Consider the following 17,699-nt stretch of genomic DNA (forward strand, 5'->3'; position numbering starts at 1 on the left):
CTCTCCTTGGTCTTGGGTCTCCTGCTGGAGTAACACCAGCTTGTGTCCCTGTTCTCCTGAATGACTCCTGAGCTCGCTGCTTTGCTTTAACCCTAGCTGACAGCAGTCCTCAGCTCTCCAAAATCTCTATTTCATGAAAACATGTGACTGATTAGATGAGACAAATCCTTCTGCTTAGGAAAAAGCTTGTTTGTTTGCTCTGGAGACACTGGAGAGCACACAGGAGAGAGCTCTGGTCAGAGTTCTCTCTCACCCTGTAAAGCCACCAGGACAACAGCCCAGAAGACATGAACTCATGGAACAACTAATTTCCTTGCTCTCAAAACAGCCTCACTCTTTCCCCTTTTGCTCTTTTATTAACTTCTCTTGTTGGCTGTTGCATTTCTGGGTGCTGGGATGGACACTTAACTTTGGCCTGGCATCAAAACATGAAGTGTGAGCCTGTCCACTGCTGGACAGTGCTGCTTCCTGCAGCACCTATGGCTTTGTCCAGGTGATAGGGGCTCCTGGAACTGGACAGGTGTCTTCTGTAGAAATTACAGAAGTGAAATTGCACCTTGTTAAGGAGGAGCGTTATTGTGCACGCTGTGACTGGTGACACACCCAGGGACGAGCCCAGGGTAATCACTAATTGGGACCTGTAAAAATGCTGTGAGCTCCTCTGAGCTTCAGAGACCTTTGATGATTTGTCCTCATGAGCTGGGATGGAGAAGGGAAGGGAAGGGAAGGGAAGGGAAGGGAAGGGAAGGGAAGGGAAGGGAAGGGAAGGGAAGGGAAGGGAAGGGAAGGGATATTAGCCGATATTTTTTCTTCAGCTCTATTTCTGTTTTTCTAGATTGGATTTTCTTCCCCATCTAAGAGTCTTTTTCTTGTTTATTTTATTTTTCATATTTTTCTATACTGTCTTCTGGTTAATAATGGAGGTGACATGGTTTGGATAGAACAGACACTATGTGGGTTAATTTTTCTCCTGAAGCTACTTAAAATGTCACCTCCCTGCAGATGACAACCCAAGGTTGCCAGAAACATTCATGCTGTAAAACCAGTTTAGTTTACTTACCTTTTATTAGTGTTGCCTGCATAATAAAAAAAATCATTGTTAACTTTATCAGAATATTGAAACTTGAACATCTCTTCACTGCAAACACAGAAGCAATTTCATTTTAAAGTGGCAAAGGGCAGAGTTTCTAATAAAAATGTAATTTGTAGCCTCTGACTGCAAAAGCTTCTAATGTGCTAATTCTCCTTTAAGTCTGTGTAACGTGGGTGAGATATCAGCTTAAACAGCTGCAATATCAAAGCCTTTACTTGTCATTATTATTTTTTTCCCTACAACAGTTTTGGTGAAATTTAAATACAGTTTTAATAATATTTCCCTTTTATCTCATTATCAAATTAGTCTTACACTCCCTCAACATGAGTTAAATCACTTAACGACCATTTAAAAATCAACCATTAGGTTGGTTGAAATTGTTCCAACAAGATTCCTGGATGCAGGACAATTAATCTCTTAGGCCATCTTTGCTGTGTTTGGGCAGAAAGGCTCTTTGAGCTGTGAGAGGTGGTGGTGGCTGCTGCTCCAGCATCCCGCATCCCTGCCCTGCACTGCAGGCGCATCCCCAGCTCCTGCTGGCAGGGCTGCAGCCCCTCAGGCATCAATGGCCACGGCACAGCAAGGGAGGGGCGTTGTGGGGTGTCTGGGAAGGGTTTTCTCTCACAAAAGAATTATCCAGCCCTGGCACAGCTGCCCAGGGCAGTGCTGGAGTCCCCATCCCTGGGGATTTAACAGCCCTGTGGATGTGGCTGCTGGGGACATGGGTCAGTGCTGGCCTTGGCAGTGCTGGGGAATGGCTGGACTAAAAGGTCATTGAGGGCTTTTGCAACCTAAACAATTCCATGGCTCTGTGGTTCTGTCCTTAACCAAGCAAATTTTTTTTCCTTCTAACTCAACAGTACTACTGAGAGCTTTTCTCGGTTCTTCCCTGACAGTGGTAATGCACCCAGGTCCTACACTGACACTGTGGGATCCTGCTCCTGAGCACACTGCCTGGATCCTGAGCACACTGCCTGGATCCCAAACACACTGCCTGGATCCTGAGCACACTGCCTGGATCCCAAACACACTGCCTGGATCCTGAGCACACTGCCCAATCCCAAACACACTGCCCGATCCCAAACACACGGCCCAATCCCAAACACACTGCCCGATCCCAAACACACTGCCTGGATCCTGAACACACTGCCCGATCCCAAACACACTGCCCGATCCCAAACACACTGCCCAATCCCAAACACACTGCTCAGGTCCCAAACACACTGCCCGATCCCAAACACACTGCCTGGATCCCAAACACACGGCCCAATCCCAAACACACTGCCCGATCCCAAACACACTGCCCAATCCCAAACACACTGCCCCATCCCAAACACACTGCCCGATCCCAAACACACTGCCTGGATCCCAAACACACTGCTCAGGTCCCAAACACACTGCCCGATCCCAAACACACTGCCTGGATCCCAAACACACTGCTCAGGTCCCAAACACACTGCCTGGATCCCAGACACGCTGCCTGGATCCCAGACACACTGCTCAGATCCCAAACACACTGCCCAATCCCAAACACACTGCCCGATCCCAAACACACTGCTCAGATCCCAAACACACTGCCTGGATCCCAAACACACTGCCCAATCCCAAACACACTGCCCGATCCCAAACACACTGCCCGATCCCAAACACACTGCCTGGATCCCAAACACACTGCTCAGATCCCAAACACACTGCCCGATCCCAGGATCAAGCACTGGCTGTGATCAGGCACTGGCTGTGATCCCATCCCAGCTGCCTTTAGCCCCATCTGATCATTTTCAAGTGCTTGGTTTGGGTCTTTTTGATGTTTCCCTTGAGCAAATGGGGCTGAGATAAAAGCCTGGAGGGACCAGAGTGAGTGTTCCCATGGGAAACCCCAATAGCTGCAAACCACAGAGTGCCAAGTGTGCTGCACCTCAGGGGCCGAGGGGGAGAACGCTGTTCAGTCACTGTAGGTGACTTGGCTTTCTTCAGCTGGAGAAATGCTTTCATTCTAGATTATTGGTGATTAGCCACCCTGAGAAAAACCAGTAAATTGGGTAGGAGATGCTTCAGAACTAGGCTCTGCTTCTACCACAGCTGGCAGTCCCCTTCTGCTTTTTGTTCCCAGGTGGAAATGCACAGACCAACCCAAGGGTCTCAGTCACGGCCCCCTGCCACCCAAATCTTGGCTGTAAACCCAGCACAGGCAGCAGGGAAACAAGGAAACCAACAAGGAAACCAACAGGGAAAACCTTGTTCCTCTGCTGGCAGGAATGCTTGCCTGGGCTGTCTGGCAGTCTGGCCTTAGCTTTTGGTGGGAATTTGGTTTCCTGTGCCTATATCCATGTGGAAGGCACCAACAGTCCTGCTGGAGGCAGTGCCTGGAGAGCCCAGCTCTGCTGGCTGAGAGGAGCAGCACAGCCTGGAGTGGGTTGGTGTTTTGGTTCCTGATGTCCCGAGGCAGTTCAGCTGGGAGATCCCTTGGACATTTCCCAGTTTCCCACACAGAGAGGGCAGCAGCTTCTCCCTGTGAGGAGCTGTAAGTGGCCAAACCTTATTCCAAAGCCATGCTGTAGTCGGAAAAGTTGAGTGTGTCTTGCAGGGGCCCGCTGGAGTTTGAGGTCAGTTATTTTTACTTCTCTGGTTGTTCTGTCAGATGTTTGACTCTCTCAGAACAATGGCTCCCACCATGCTGCAGCCATTGCCCTGTGCCACAGCTGCTCTAACCTCCTCCCGTGCCGTGCCAAGGATCTCATCTCCTTACTTTAGCTAAATATAGCGTTTTCAAGCTCTTGTGGAGAGCCTAATCCATACCTTTACTGAGCTTAGCCAGCTGAATCCAGGGGCATAAGCAGCTGACACAGCTTTGTGGGTAGAGGAATCTTCTACATTCTCTTACACTTGCCCTAATCTACCAAGGTTTGTTTGATTTTTCTACTGATTAATCTGGTATTTTTCTACTATTTTTTCTGGTATTTTCTACCCATCTGATTTTTTTCTCTATATATGTACAGGATTCTGAGGACTGGATAGTTGTGATGGTGATTTTTCCTGTTGGCAAACTTCTGTGCTGGCTTCCCAAGGACACACAATAATTTTGTATTTTTTCAAATAAAAAATGCTGCTGTTTAATGAAAAAAATTCCAAAATAATGTTTTCTGTTCCCAGTGTGACTTCACAGAGATGAGAGTGTCTCTGGCTTTAGTTGCAGAGCTTCTGTCACCCTGGGCTCTTTGTTTTGAAGGGAGCTGGCTCCCACACTGACAGTTGCAACAGGGGCACCATATCTACCAAGGTTTCTGGCAGGATCTTATTCTGACACAACAGTCACAATGGATATAAAAAGGATGTGCTGCTGTATCTTAGCTAGTTTGGCCTCTCCCAGCGTGGTTGCAGCCCTGGTGTTGTTGCTGCTGCTCTGTGCAGCAGGTGTGTCTGTGGTTTGCGATGGTGACGTGCGCCACCCAGGGCCTCGGGGTCAGCAGGGCTTCAAAGCCACCTCTGGCACGGGGGGCTCGCGTTTGAGCAGCTGCTGCCCTGCCCCAGGTGCGCTTGTGTTGGCTCTGGGACACCTGTACACCCTGCCAGGGGCACCCAGAGCCCTCAGGGAGTGGGTCCAGGACTCTCATGGGAGGGTGGGCACAGGATTGTGTGTTATCCTCCTTTATCATCACCCAGGTCATGGCTTTCCTGCTTCTGGACCAGCACCAGGTGCTGCTGCTGTGTCCACCCTGTGTGAATTTCTCCCATTGCTGAACGATTTTTGGACATACTGGTGTCCTGCAGGGCTTGAACGGAGCAAGAATGCTCTGAGAGGTTGTAGGAGGTGCTTGGTGGAACTGGCTCACTCTGCTGCCTGGCTTTGGGCTGGAGCAGCCATCCTCTGCTCTGCTTCCTCCGTGCAGAAACAGGAACCATAAACTCTGAACTCCTGCTCTCGTCAGTGCTCAGCCCTGCTGGGGAATGCCAGGAGACAGAATGTGGCCTTGTGCGTGGAGGTGGCACCGTGTGACCCCTGCCCATGCCTTTTCCTTGGCAGAAAAGCAGTGCTGTTGTTCTCTGTGAGCTGAGGGGCACTGAGAGGTGCTCTCTGCTGATTCAGAGCACTGGCAGCTGTTCCCTGCTCCCTGCAGAGCACTGGGGAGGCATTTCAGGAGATGGAGAAAGCCCAGGAGAGCTCTGGGCACGGTGTGATCCAACCTTCCTTGTGCAGGAGCTTAGGGTGCCTCTGATGCCCCTGGTGGGTGATCTCACCTAGCTAAGCTCCCACGGAGCCAAGGCACAGGGATGGATCCCACAGCACCCCACAGAGCCCTTTTCCCCTTTTCCCTGTGTGGTGCCCTGCAGCCTGGGCTGCTCCTGACACAGGCAGCAGGGGCAGAGCCCCCTTTGCCCTTCCTCCGTGGCCAGGACAGTGCCAAGCTGCACCTGGATTCTTTGGCTGGCTGCTTGGCACTTGGACTGTGCAGCAGCTTCTTGTCCTGGGTGCTTCAATGGTCAGCTGTGTGCCTGGCTCCTCCCCAGCCTGTGCTCCCAAGGGATTGTCCATGGGCATGCCCAGGGCTGCTGCTGGTGTGTCCCATCCAAACCCACCTCGGTGGGAGTGCTGGGCTGGGTGTCTGCTCCACCTCCTCATCCTCCTGCATTGCAGCAGAGGTGGGACCTGTGGAAGTTGTGCACATGGTATCCCTTGCCAAGATCCCTCTGGTGCTTCACAGCTGCCCACACATACTTTGTGAAGGTGTGTTTGTTTTGTTAATCGGGTTTGTGTGGGACGGTACTGGGAGAACTCTGTGCAGGTGCAAAATAGTCTCCTTGGGGAAAAAAAAACATCTGTGGGTCTCTCTGCTACATTTTCATGGAGTTCCACAGTGGGCCACTGGGTGGGCTTCTGGCTGGCAGCTTTTGGAAGCCCTCAGGAATATAGGCTACAAAAAGCCAGTGTGTACCAGTGTACAGGACCCCAAAGCTGGTACAGGGTGCTGCTTGTCAGTGCAGCTACGTGGCAAACACGTGGGGCTGTATTCTTTATTGGCATGCTAGAGCATAGTCAGACTGATGTCAGATTTACCTTCTTGTGTTCCAGCTGTGTTGGTGTGGAAGAAGAAGAGGCACCAGACATTGACATCTATCATTGTCCAAATTGTGAGAAAACCCATGGAAAGTCGACCCGTAAGTACCCCTGTGAGCCAGTCCCTGACATGCAGCAGGGTGGGGATGTCTGAACAACAGGAGCTTTTTGTTTTGGTCGTTACCAAAGGCACGCCTCAGTATCATGTGCCACAAATATTGGAATTCAAACCAGGAGGTGAAGAAAGATGTTGGTGGGAGGAAGCTGCAGGTTGGATCATGGAGCTTTTGCTGCAGCCTTAGGCACGTGTGTGAGCTCATGCAGGCACTTACCTGGAGAACTGCAGTCCCCAGCCCCACAAAAAAACTGAGGGTCCTTCCTTGGTTGAACTGTGCCCACACTCAGTAATGTGGGCTAGAAAAACCCTGTGGAGGCAGCTAAGTGCTAATACAGGGAGTTTTGGAACCTACGTGGGGTTTTCTGTCTGCAGAGGAGAAGAGTAAGAAGCAGTTTGTTGTGCTTGGCCTGGATATAAAATTGCAGCGATTTCAGTGTCAGTCAAAATTGTAGGATACACTGAGGGTGCCAATTCTTGCATTTCTTTTATAGGAAAAGGATTCTCATGAGTAAAAGTGACAGTTGATCTCAGTGGGTGTTTTGTCTGGGAAGGAATCGTGGGATGTGTTTGCTTTGGTCAGATTAATTCACAAATTCTTTCTATTATACAATGGAGAAAAAAAAAAGAAAAGAAACCAATCCCTGTGAAAGATGAAATGCTTTGCTTGAAAACCAGTTATTATAAATAAGAAACACTGCCAGGGATGATCCTGCTGCTCTGCAACCTGAGGGCATCCTGCAGAGGAAGAGCACCGTGCTCATCTGCTGGAGCTGAGGGAATCCTGATGACCTTCTATTTAGTGTGAAATAAGGGATGACTGGGAAGTGACTCCTGTTGTGTTAAAATTCAGAACTTTTAACCCAAGCAATTATTTCTATATTGCCTTAATTGTTAAAGAAATTTCTAGTGGGAATGGGGTGGAGTCTGAAGTGTTTGTTTTGTGGGCAAAATATGGAATTGTATTTCCATGGGATTTTTTAAAAATCAAATGTGAACTGGAAACCTGAATGACCTGCAGCTGCTCCTGTCTCCCAGAGGGTCCAGCTGAGAAGCTGGCAAAATTGAGAAGCTGGCAAAATCCCTGTTGGGGGGGCTGGTTCTGAAGGACTTAACAAAATCAGGATGTCCCTACAGAATGTTGTGGTTTGAAAGGATCAGCCTTTCTAGTGTTTTGTTTTCCTGGTTACACAAATAACCACAAATCATTTTGAAGTGAATGATTTGGGATTGGAGGGGGTGATTTCAGGCACTCCCAGACTGTTCCTAAGCCAGGAGGGAAGAGGCAGCACAGGATCTCCACCCCCTGAGTCTGTCAGTGCACAACACTGAGATGGGTCTGATACTTTGATTTCTTTCACTTAAAAAAAAAAACATAAATTATGAAAGGCACCTACTTTTCAGGGCAAGGGGGAAAACCCAGTCAGAAGCAGCAAAAGCCTATAATCAGGAATTGAATATCAGTTCTATAAAAACTAGGGTGCGTCATCCCAGAATTCAAGACATGGCAGTTTTGATAAAAAGATTGCAAGTTTAATATACCAGTTATGATGAAGAGAGTTGAATTGACAACAACATTCTGATGCTTTTTAAAAGGTTTCTGTCTATCCAGTTATTTTTATCCAACTAAAAATCCATGGATGTGTCCCAGAGCATTCAACCCAGCAGAAAGTGCTGCTGGAGCAGAGTTCCAGCCCTTGCCATGGGCTCAGACACCTCCCACTGTCCCAGGCTGCTCCCAGCCCTGCCCAGCCTGGCCTTGGGCACTGCCAGGGATCCAGGGGCTGCTCTGGGCACCTGTGCCAGGGCCTGCCCACCCTCACAGGGAACAATTCCCAATTCCCAATATCCCATCCATCCCTGCCCTCTGGCACTGGGAGCCATTCCCTGTGTCCTGTCCCTCCATCCCTTGTCCCCAGTCCCTCTCCAGCTCTCCTGGAGCCCCTTCAGGCCCTGCCAGGGGCTCTGAGCTCTCCCTGGAGCTGCTCCTCTCCACATGAGCACCCCCAGCTCTGCCAGCCTGGCTCCAGAGCAGAGGGATCCAGCCCTGGGAGCAGCTCCAGGGCCTCCTCTGGGTCTCTCCAGCAGCTCCATGTCCTTCCAATGTTGCTGCCTGCAGATCTGGGGCAGCTCAGGGTCTCAGAAGGTTTCCCTTGACCCTCTTCCCTCTGGGGATGCGGCATGGTGGGAATACAGAGCAACATCCATTCTGCAGGACAGCAAGGACACTTCCTTTTCTCTCTTTGAATACAGCATAGGCAGTTTAATGACATGCAACACCAACATCAAAAAGTGAAGCGCAAAAATTTTATTTAAATATAAATCATTGCTATCCTTACCTTGAGTTTTGGTGACAAGGTCACAAGCTGCATAGTAACTCTCCCTGCTAATGTGTAGAGTCGTGGATTCTGTGGAGAAAGGAGGCTGTTCTACTCTAGCCCATCCTTGCAGGGTACACCAGGGGAGTTGGAAGCTGGAGGAAGTGAAGGAGGGAGCGGCTTGGCTGGTGAATTCCATCTCTGGAATTTGCATGGAGGATATCCTGCTGCAGGGCTTGGGCACTGCTGGGAGATCGCTTCCTTTGCTTATTAACTGCTCCAGAATCTGTTCAGACCCGTTATCCAGCACTATCAGCTCTGCAAAGGAGTAGGAGTTGTTCCAGCACCAGTAGTTCATGGTAGGATTTAATTATTGTGAGATTAGCAAAGGGAAACACAGACACCAATTGTCTGTTATGCAACTTGTCTGGATTTAAAAATATACATGTATTTCTGGAGCTTGCCTTCTACCAGATATGTTTTCCAGATGTCAAATTTAAAAATCGTTTTCCTCTCCTTACATTTTTCCACATTACCACTGTGGCCAGTGGCTGCTCTCAGAAGATTGCTTCCTGTCACATGGCATTTTAAGCCATTCCCGCTTAGTGAAATGTGTAGGGACTTCTCTTTGGGAAAAATCATCCATACTCATCCAACATTTTCTGACATCATTTCAAGAAAATGTAAGGGCTTCATTTGGGCAGGCTTGGCTCATTTTCATAGCACAGTCTGAAATGCTGGGTTTGATTGCTGCCTCATTTGCCACAGTGAAAATCAGGAGAAATCCTTTGGAATCGGTGGAGTTACAGAGCTGCAAGTGAGCCAAAGGCTGTGGCTGGCTTTAAGTGCTTCCAGCCTTGGCTGTTGATCAGTGGAGAGCTCACAGGGTGCTCCTGGGTATCCCTGCTCTAGGGAAGCTCCCTGGTCATGGCTAGAACACCATGGGCTTTAAAGCCAAGCAGTCATTTAGGTTGGAAAAAACTTCAAGATCACCTAATTCAGCCTGTGACTGATCACCAGCTTGTAAAGACCAGAGCACTGAGTGGAACACAGAGTCCTGCAGTTCCATGAGCACTTCCAGGGATGGGGACTCCACCCCTCCCTGGCAGCCCCGTCCCATGCCTGACCACCCTTTCATTCTCTCCAAGAATTCAAGTTGATGATCCCTTCTACACAAACAGCTTTGAAATAATATATGTATACCTGTGAATTACTCATTTTAAGATACAGTTTTGTAAAAATGTATTCCCTTTTTCCAGTGTTGGACCTCCAAGGTTAAATCTGGATCAGAAAGATCTGCAGAAAAAGAAATCTGTGATAAATTACAAAAAAAGTAGCTTTTCTGGCCCCAGCTGGGATCTGTTGCACATGAGAATGAGCCTTTAGTCCTTACTGTGGTGCTCATGGCAAAGACAAAGTATAGAAAGTGTGGCAGAAAATGGCCAAGGTCAAGTGTTTGATGCAGTGTAATGGACTCCAGCTGCTGTCCAGGAGACAGCCCCTCCTGGGGAATGCTCTGGGGAGAGAATCCAGGCTGCCTCTGCAGGAGGGCTGGATGGGAGAGCTGGGTGGGAGAGGTGGATGGCAGAGGTGGATGGCAGAGGTGGGTGGGCAGAGGTGGATGGCAGGGCTGGATGGCAGAGCTGGATGGCAGAGGTGAATGGGCAGAGCTGGATGGCAGAGGTGAATGGGCAGAGCTGGATGGCAGAGCTGGGTGGCAGAGCTGGATGGCAGGGCTGGATGGCAGAGGTGAATGGGCAGAGCTGGATGGCAGAGCTGGGTGGCAGAGCTGGATGGCAGAGGTGAATGGGCAGAGCTGGATGGCAGAGCTGGGTGGCAGAGGTGAATGGGCAGAGCTGGATGGCAGAGCTGGATGGCAGAGCTGGATGGCAGAGGTGAATGGGCAGAGCTGGATGGCAGAGCTGGGTGGCAGAGCTGGATGGCAGAGGTGAATGGGCAGAGCTGGATGGCAGAGCTGGGTGGCAGAGGTGAATGGGCAGAGCTGGATGGCAGAGCTGGATGGCAGAGCTGGATGGCAGAGGTGAATTGGCAGAGCTGGATGGCAGAGCTGGATGGCAGAGGTGGGTGGCAGAGGTGAATTGGCAGGGCTAGATGGCAGGGCTGGGTGGCAGAGCTGGATGGCAGAGGTGGGTGGGGAGGTTCATGGGGAACTTGGGCCCCTGCCAGCTCTTGGTGCCAGGGCAAAGAGCTCCCCAGAGGCTGTGGCAGGTTTGGTTTGCCGTGGATTTGTTCGCTCAGCACTGATCCGTCGCCTCCGTTTCCCGACGGTCTGTGCTATCTGGTGTGTAATAAAGGAACGTGCTTAAGCTCTCCAATTTTCCTGTGGCAAGTGACACCTCTTTCCCTGGGACTTGTACTCAGAGTGCAATCAGCACACTCGAGGTGTGGATTGGGATGTGCTGCGAGGGGGAGGCGGCGGAGGGTGGGAAGGGAGAGAGAGGAGGAAGGTTTGGCATTCAAGCCAGGCTTGTTTCCTTTGTTACCAGGAGCATTGAATTAATACACTAAGCCTGAGAGTCATTAAGATAAAGAACTAGCAGCTTTAATGAATATCTCCAGCTAGGCTGGAGCCTGCATGGAACTAATAAACCCAACATGCTTTGTGCAAAACCTGGGATGGACTCCCTGGGAGATGTCTTTCCTTGAGTTGTTCCAGGGCTGTGGTTGGGAAAGCAAAATTTGCTCTTTCCAAATTTCATGTGTTATATCTCTAGCCTCCAGACTCCTTTCTTAATGGAAAAGTGTATGGATCTGTGTGTGTGCAAAGAGTGAGGAGTGGGTGCCATCCGTGAGGAGTCTGCTGCCCTTCCTCACTGTTTTGATAGGAGGTCTGGACTTGGGGTGAAACACTGAGTTTCATGATGTAAAACAAGGGTGGAAAATGAAAGTATGTGACATATGAGAATTTTATTAACAGAGGCTTTAAATGATACAAATGAGGAAAAACCTGGTTTTGTACCAAAGTGAGTTTCTCTGCGCTCACTGTGGAAGCAGGAACAGCTGAGGGAGATAGTGCTGACTCAGGGAAAAAGCAGGACCAGTTTTTCTTGCTTTGTGTTATCTGGCTGTCAGAGGCAGGGCAAAACCACACTGAAACCTGACTGGCTCAGGTGTGCTCATTCCTGCTGGCCCTTTGTCCCTGATGGACTGTCCTGTGTGTCCATCCCTCACTGGGAGCACCGTCAAGGGGCCTCAATCAGCTGCAGCTCTGAGCCATAAGAAATTCCCTTCCCTTGCACTTCTAGCAACTACTTAATTTTCCTTTTCCTTTTCCTTTTCCTTTTCCTTTTCCTTTTCCTTTTCCTTTTCCTTTTCCTTTTCCTTTTCCTTTTCCTTCCCTGTCCATGCTGTGTGCAGGGCACACTAAAATCCCATCAAACTTGGTGTCAAAGGCAGCACTACTGGACAGAGGTTTATGCTGAGGTGATTCCTGACGAATGCAGCAATCCCACAGAATGGTAATTCCCCCAGATCCATCCTGCAGGTTGTGCCGAGGGGATTTCAGGGAGTTTCCTGGTGAGGATGAGGGGCAGTGTGAGAGCCCAGGGTGTCCAGAGCCAGTGCTTGTGTGAGGCTGCAGGCACTGCAGCTCAGCAATTACCCAACTGCTGCCCTCTGCTCCAAAATGCTCACTGCTCGCTCTGTAATGGATTTTCAGCTGCACCACAATTGTCTAATGGGGCACTGAGAGCAATACTAAAATCTGCAGGGCAGCGTGGCGGGGGTTCCCTCCACTCTGCTCATGAGAAAAATTAAATGAAGATTCATCCTTCCTGCCAATGTCTTAATAATTACCTTCAACTTAACACAGCTGTCCAATTCATTCTTTTTCAGTGAAAAAGAAAAGAAATTGGCATAAGCATGACACGGGCCAGCCAACGGAGGTGAAGCCTGTGCAGAACGGGAGCCAGGTGTTCATCAAGGAGCTGCGGAGCCGGACATTCCCCAGGTGGGTTTGCTGTGCACGGGGTGCAGGGGCAGAGCTGGGCTCCTGGGAGGCTGGGGATGCTCTGTGCTGGAAGCATTGAACAGTATTGTGATTGAATCAGTGCTGTTTGATTGCAGGTGTCCCAGGCTCTTCCCCTTTTCACATTTGTGCAGCTGTATTCAGATCTCCTCTCAGCTGAGCCCAGTGCCTGTGGATTTCCATAGATGCTGGGGTTTGGGAAGGCAAGGATGATGGAATCAGAGAATGGTTTGGGTTGGAAGGGACCTCAAAGCCCATCCAGTGCCACCCCTGCCATGGCAGGGACCCCTCCCACTGTCCCAGGCTGCTCCCAGCCCTGTCCAGCCTGGCCTTGGGCACTGCCAGGGATCCAGGGGCAGCCCCAGCTGCTCTGGGCACCCTGTGCCAGGGCCTGCCCACCCTCACAGGGAACAATCCCTTCCCAACACCCAATCTAAATCTCTCCTAGTTTAAAACTCTTCTCTCTTGTGCTATCACTATCTGCCTCTGGAGAAACTCACTCTTGCTGTTCTTTGTAAGCCCCCTTTAGGCACTAAAAGTGGATCTGGGATCTCCCCAGAGCCTTCTCTTCTCCAGGCTGAACCAGAGTGTTCTTGGCCCCTAGAACATCCATTTGCATAAGAAACTAACCCACTTATTGCGTAGAATTCTCCAGTTCTTAAAATTCTACCGACTTTGCTGAAGCCTGTGCCCATCTTGGGCAGAACAATGACATACTCAGTCGCTGGGTGACAAAGGCTCTCTCACTGGGCTAATGAATGGTGCTAATTGTTAGGTGACATGTCCCACATGTTATTAGGCTGCTCCACAGCCATTTGCAAGAGTGATCATTTTCTTTTGGCTCTTTAATGTAGGCTGTAGCCAAATAAATCCTTAATTATTAATAACTAATTATTTTAGAAGAATCCTTGGAGACTGGCAAAGTAAACACAGAACTTCTTCCTCTTTGTGGAGAATTTAATTTAACACTTTATTTAAGATACTAGTCTTAGGCTGCTTAAAGAAAAAACTGAAAACAGTCCTGTAAAGTATTTTGCAGCTTATACAGAGTGTTTTGTGTTTTGCTGAGCTCAGGATCCAGTATTTTTACTTGCCTGGCTATTTTCATTGGGGCTTGCAAGGCTTTTTATCTTTGTTGTTTGTCTTTTTTTTTTTTTTTTTTTTTTTGTAATTTGTAATTTGACAGGTTGCCCAGCTCATTTTAAGAAAGATTTATGGCCCAGGCAGACTGATTTCAGTAACCTCAGGTGGCCTCTGCAGTCACACAAGCAGTATCTCTGAGTCACTCCAACATTGTTATAAATAATACAGCCCCCCATTTTTTCTCTTTGTTACTCATTAATGTATGCATAAGAAAATCCTGCTGCCAAATGAAATCTCCTGAGACAGGAAGGTCTGTAGAACAAAGAAATGCCTGCAAGATCCAGGACTCAGACACAAAGTCTTGTGGAGGAATTTTCTCCCGCAAAGCAAATGAATGGGATGTGCAGATGGGACAGACCAGGCCCCAGCACCTGGAGGGGACAGGGGGTCACACCAGGAGCATCACTGGTGACCCCCAGCATGAGGCAGGGAATGACAACCCCAGTGAGTGCTTGGGAGGGGCTCAGGTCAGAAGGAACACTGAAGGGAGCAAAAAGGCAAAAAATATTATTCATGTAATTCTGTTCTAAAACATTTAATACCAAAATAGTGCTGGAGTAACAAGAGTAGTAGTGAAAACAATTAAATTGATTATTCTCTGTGAGGGTGGGCAGGCCCTGGCACAGGGTGCCCAGAGCTGTGGCTGCCCCTGGATCCCTGACAGTGCCCAAGGCCAGGCTGGACAGGGCTGGGAGCACCTGGGACAGTGGGAGGTGTCCCTGCCACTTCAAAATGATCTGCAGAATACTTCCTGAGCACATTATTCAACTGCTTTACAACTATTTGCAAAGCATTTCTAGGGCCGTTTATTTGAGATTGGGTAACATTTTTAACCTCATCTTCTTTAGAGTGAAACATTTAACACTAATTCTTTAACACTGATCACTGGTGGCTCGACTGATGCTACAGCTGAGGAATATGGTCTTTTGTCATAAGCTGTTATTTCAGGACTTCCCAGTAGCTGGAGCATAAGGCTCGAGTGATTGCATGATTTTTTGTGCCCTTACTGCTTTGCAATAAATGGGGATTTGGCTTATGTACCTAATTTGCCCACAATTCCTTTTCCCCAGTGTCTTCCTTTCAGCAGTGAAGTGCAGAACATCCCAAACTCGGCGTGGAGCTCCTCGCCACTGAATCTGTGTTTGCTTTTGCAGTGCTGAAGACATAGTGGTGAAGGTGCCAGGCAGCCAGCTGACAGCAGAGTATCTGGAGGAGAAGGGCTTTGCTGAGCCCATCCTGGTGCCCAAGAAGGACGGGCTGGGCCTGGCTGTGCCTGCCCCCACCTTCTACGTCAGCGACGTCGAGAACTACGTTGGTGGGTACCTGGCACTGCAGTGCTTGCAGCTCAACTGCTCCGCAGAAATAATTAGTTGTGTGGAAAATCGTAAAATGCATTCCAAAATATTGTCTGTGCCGCGAGCCGTGCTGGTCTCGGTGCAGCTTTTTAGGTAGTGGGAGGTTGTTGTTAGCAGTTAAGTCATTCTTGTTTTGTGAGCCAGCCTGCACTGCTCTCCACAGCTCTGCATAAGCAGTACAGCCAAAGTAGCATCAAGGAATGGTTTTCCCAGTTTCTGGACCACGAAAGCACCATTTGATAGGTATTTATGTATATGCAGGCCTTTCGTGCATATCTATCTGTGTGGGTGCATACAAAAGCAACAGGCAGGATCCAAGGGCTGAAAAGGTCAGAAAATCAGAAGATTGAGATGTTTCTGGACAGGTTAACTCACCCCCAAACGTAGAAAAGGGGGCAAGGCAGGCTGTCCATCAGCCTGTGCTCTCCACTGAATTCACGTGCAGGGCCGGAGCGGAGCGTTGATGTCACTGATGTCACCAAGCAGAAGGATTGCAAGATGAAGCTCAAGGAATTTGTGGATTATTACTACAGCACAAACAGGAAAAGAGTCTTAAATGTCACAAACCTGGAGTTCTCTGACACCAGGTAAGGTTCCAGCCTGATGCACAGTAATTACTACAGATTTATTTTGATTTATAATTTTTATTTAATCTATTATTTTGTATATAACATACTTCTATATAATAACATAGCTGTATACTATACTACCCTATGTGTTTATTTTTGAATTTTATTAATATTGCTCACATAGAATTATATATATAAATTATAATTTTAAATTACTGGATCTCACATTGCATCTGGGATATGTGGCTGGGTTCAGCCTCTGCTTTCCCCAGTGCTTTTCCTCCTTAGGGAAAGTTGTTTAGCAGCTTCTGGTTGCTCTGACTTTAGGTGTAGTGTAACATGTCACTGGATGTCCTTTGAGGAGAATAACTTTGGAATTTTGTTATAATTCTGTCATCCTACAGCATGTGCTTTTGCCAGCTAGCCTGTGATCTGTCTGACAGCAGCTCAGGGTCAGGGTGGTGCTGGAAGTGATGGTGCAGATCAGAGGGATCAGATGTTGGGAAGAAATTGCTCCCTGTGAGGGTGGGCAGGCCCTGGCACAGGGTGCCCAGAGCAGCCCCTGGATCCCTGGCGGTGCCCAAGGCCAGGCTGGAGAGGGCTTGGAGCAGCCTGGGGCAGTGGGAGGTGTCCCTGTCCAGGACAAGGTGGAAATGAGCTGCTCTTTGAGGTCCCTTCCAGCCCAAAGCAGCCCCTGATTCCATGATTAGCTGATGCCAATGCTGAGGGCACTGCCTGGTGCTCTCTGCAGCTGTGCTGCCAGAACTGAGCACTGCTTTCCTTCCAGCCGTGGGCAGGGAGATACTCAACCCCAAAAGATGTGCAGGTTATTTCCACAGGCCCTGGATCCTTTGGGGTGCCTGGTGCCTCCAGAAGGGAAGCACCAGGAAAAGGAAAAGATCCTTTTACACACAAACACACTACACAGATGATAATGAATGTCAGCAGAAAAACAAGGAATGGTTGTTGTGGGAGCATTCTGCTTCAGCACGGAGGCTGGAAAAGAAACCTGGTGGATAATGACAAGCTCGTTTTTCCAGGCTGGGGTTTAGTGGCTCACCCCCATCACTGCAGAGAGCAGCTCTGCTCACTGCAGGTTTGAGACCACCGGGATTCTCAGCAGAGATTTTTTCAGCTTTCTGCCATTTCCCCCAAATAATGGGATGTCTTTTTTCCTGAAGGACTGCTGCAGTTGTCGTTCATACTCCGCTAATCGAGACATAAATAGCAAATATTTTATTTCTTAGCATAGACAGTGACAGTTTAATTGAATGCACAGCTCCATCTCCCCTGCCATGGAAATGGAGTTATTGTCATTAGGGCTTGACACTGAGCACAATGACATGTGGGAGCATTTAATACTGACTTGAAGTGCAGATACTTTTACTGACATGGTATTTTAGAGTGCCTAGCAGTGAATCTTCACCTCCTGCACTATCAGCCCAAATTTTGGACTATTTGAATCAAAAATTTAGCACATTCTAGGATGAAACATTTAATATCTGGTTGTCATGCCACTGCATTGTCTTAGCTGTGATTATAGTATATGTTATGTATTTGACAAAAACATAATATATGAATGACAAAAATAAATAAATAGGAACATATGTTCAGTGTGAATGAAGATAACATTTTGTATAAATTTAGATACATATCCAGTAAGGGTATGTTCTTAATGTACATAGATTAATTAATATAAATTATAGAAATATGTATTATATATCTTATATTTTAAATATATTCACATCGTCAACCCAAGTTAGACCTTTTCCTTCTTCTGAGCTTTTGATATAACTTACTCCATCTAAATAAGATTGCTGATTTTCAGCATCAGATCAAGAGTTATTTACTGACAAGCATTAATGTTGTTGTTATTTGGAATATTAATATTAACCTTGACTTGCTAATTGTTCCTGTTTACCTGAGGAGTTCTGTCCAAGTGCACACATTTCACTTTCTGTTCTGGAGGGGGCTGGGAAGGTGACTGTGATCACAGCAGTGTTGGTCCCTGAGCCTGGGTAGCAGGGGCTGGAAAACTACAACCATCACATATTTGATCATAGAT

General features: G+C 48.3%; 1 protein-coding gene across 2 annotated transcripts in view; it reads left to right on the forward strand.

Annotated features, from left to right (window-relative positions):
- The window catches only part of PHF2 (PHD finger protein 2), a 54,932-nt gene that overhangs the window by 18,120 nt on the left and 19,113 nt on the right, over positions 1–17,699 (forward strand). For both annotated transcript variants that reach the window (XM_058812850.1, XM_058812851.1), the window contains exons 2-5: positions 6,162–6,247; positions 12,435–12,549; positions 14,865–15,025; positions 15,511–15,652. In XM_058812850.1, coding sequence (XP_058668833.1) covers positions 6,162–6,247; positions 12,435–12,549; positions 14,865–15,025; positions 15,511–15,652 — 504 coding nt within the window. The remainder of the gene's footprint in view (positions 1–6,161; positions 6,248–12,434; positions 12,550–14,864; positions 15,026–15,510; positions 15,653–17,699) is intronic.

Source organism: Ammospiza caudacuta, chromosome 12 (assembly GCF_027887145.1).
Source record: "Ammospiza caudacuta isolate bAmmCau1 chromosome 12, bAmmCau1.pri, whole genome shotgun sequence".
NCBI classification, from domain to species: Eukaryota; Metazoa; Chordata; class Aves; order Passeriformes; family Passerellidae; genus Ammospiza; species Ammospiza caudacuta.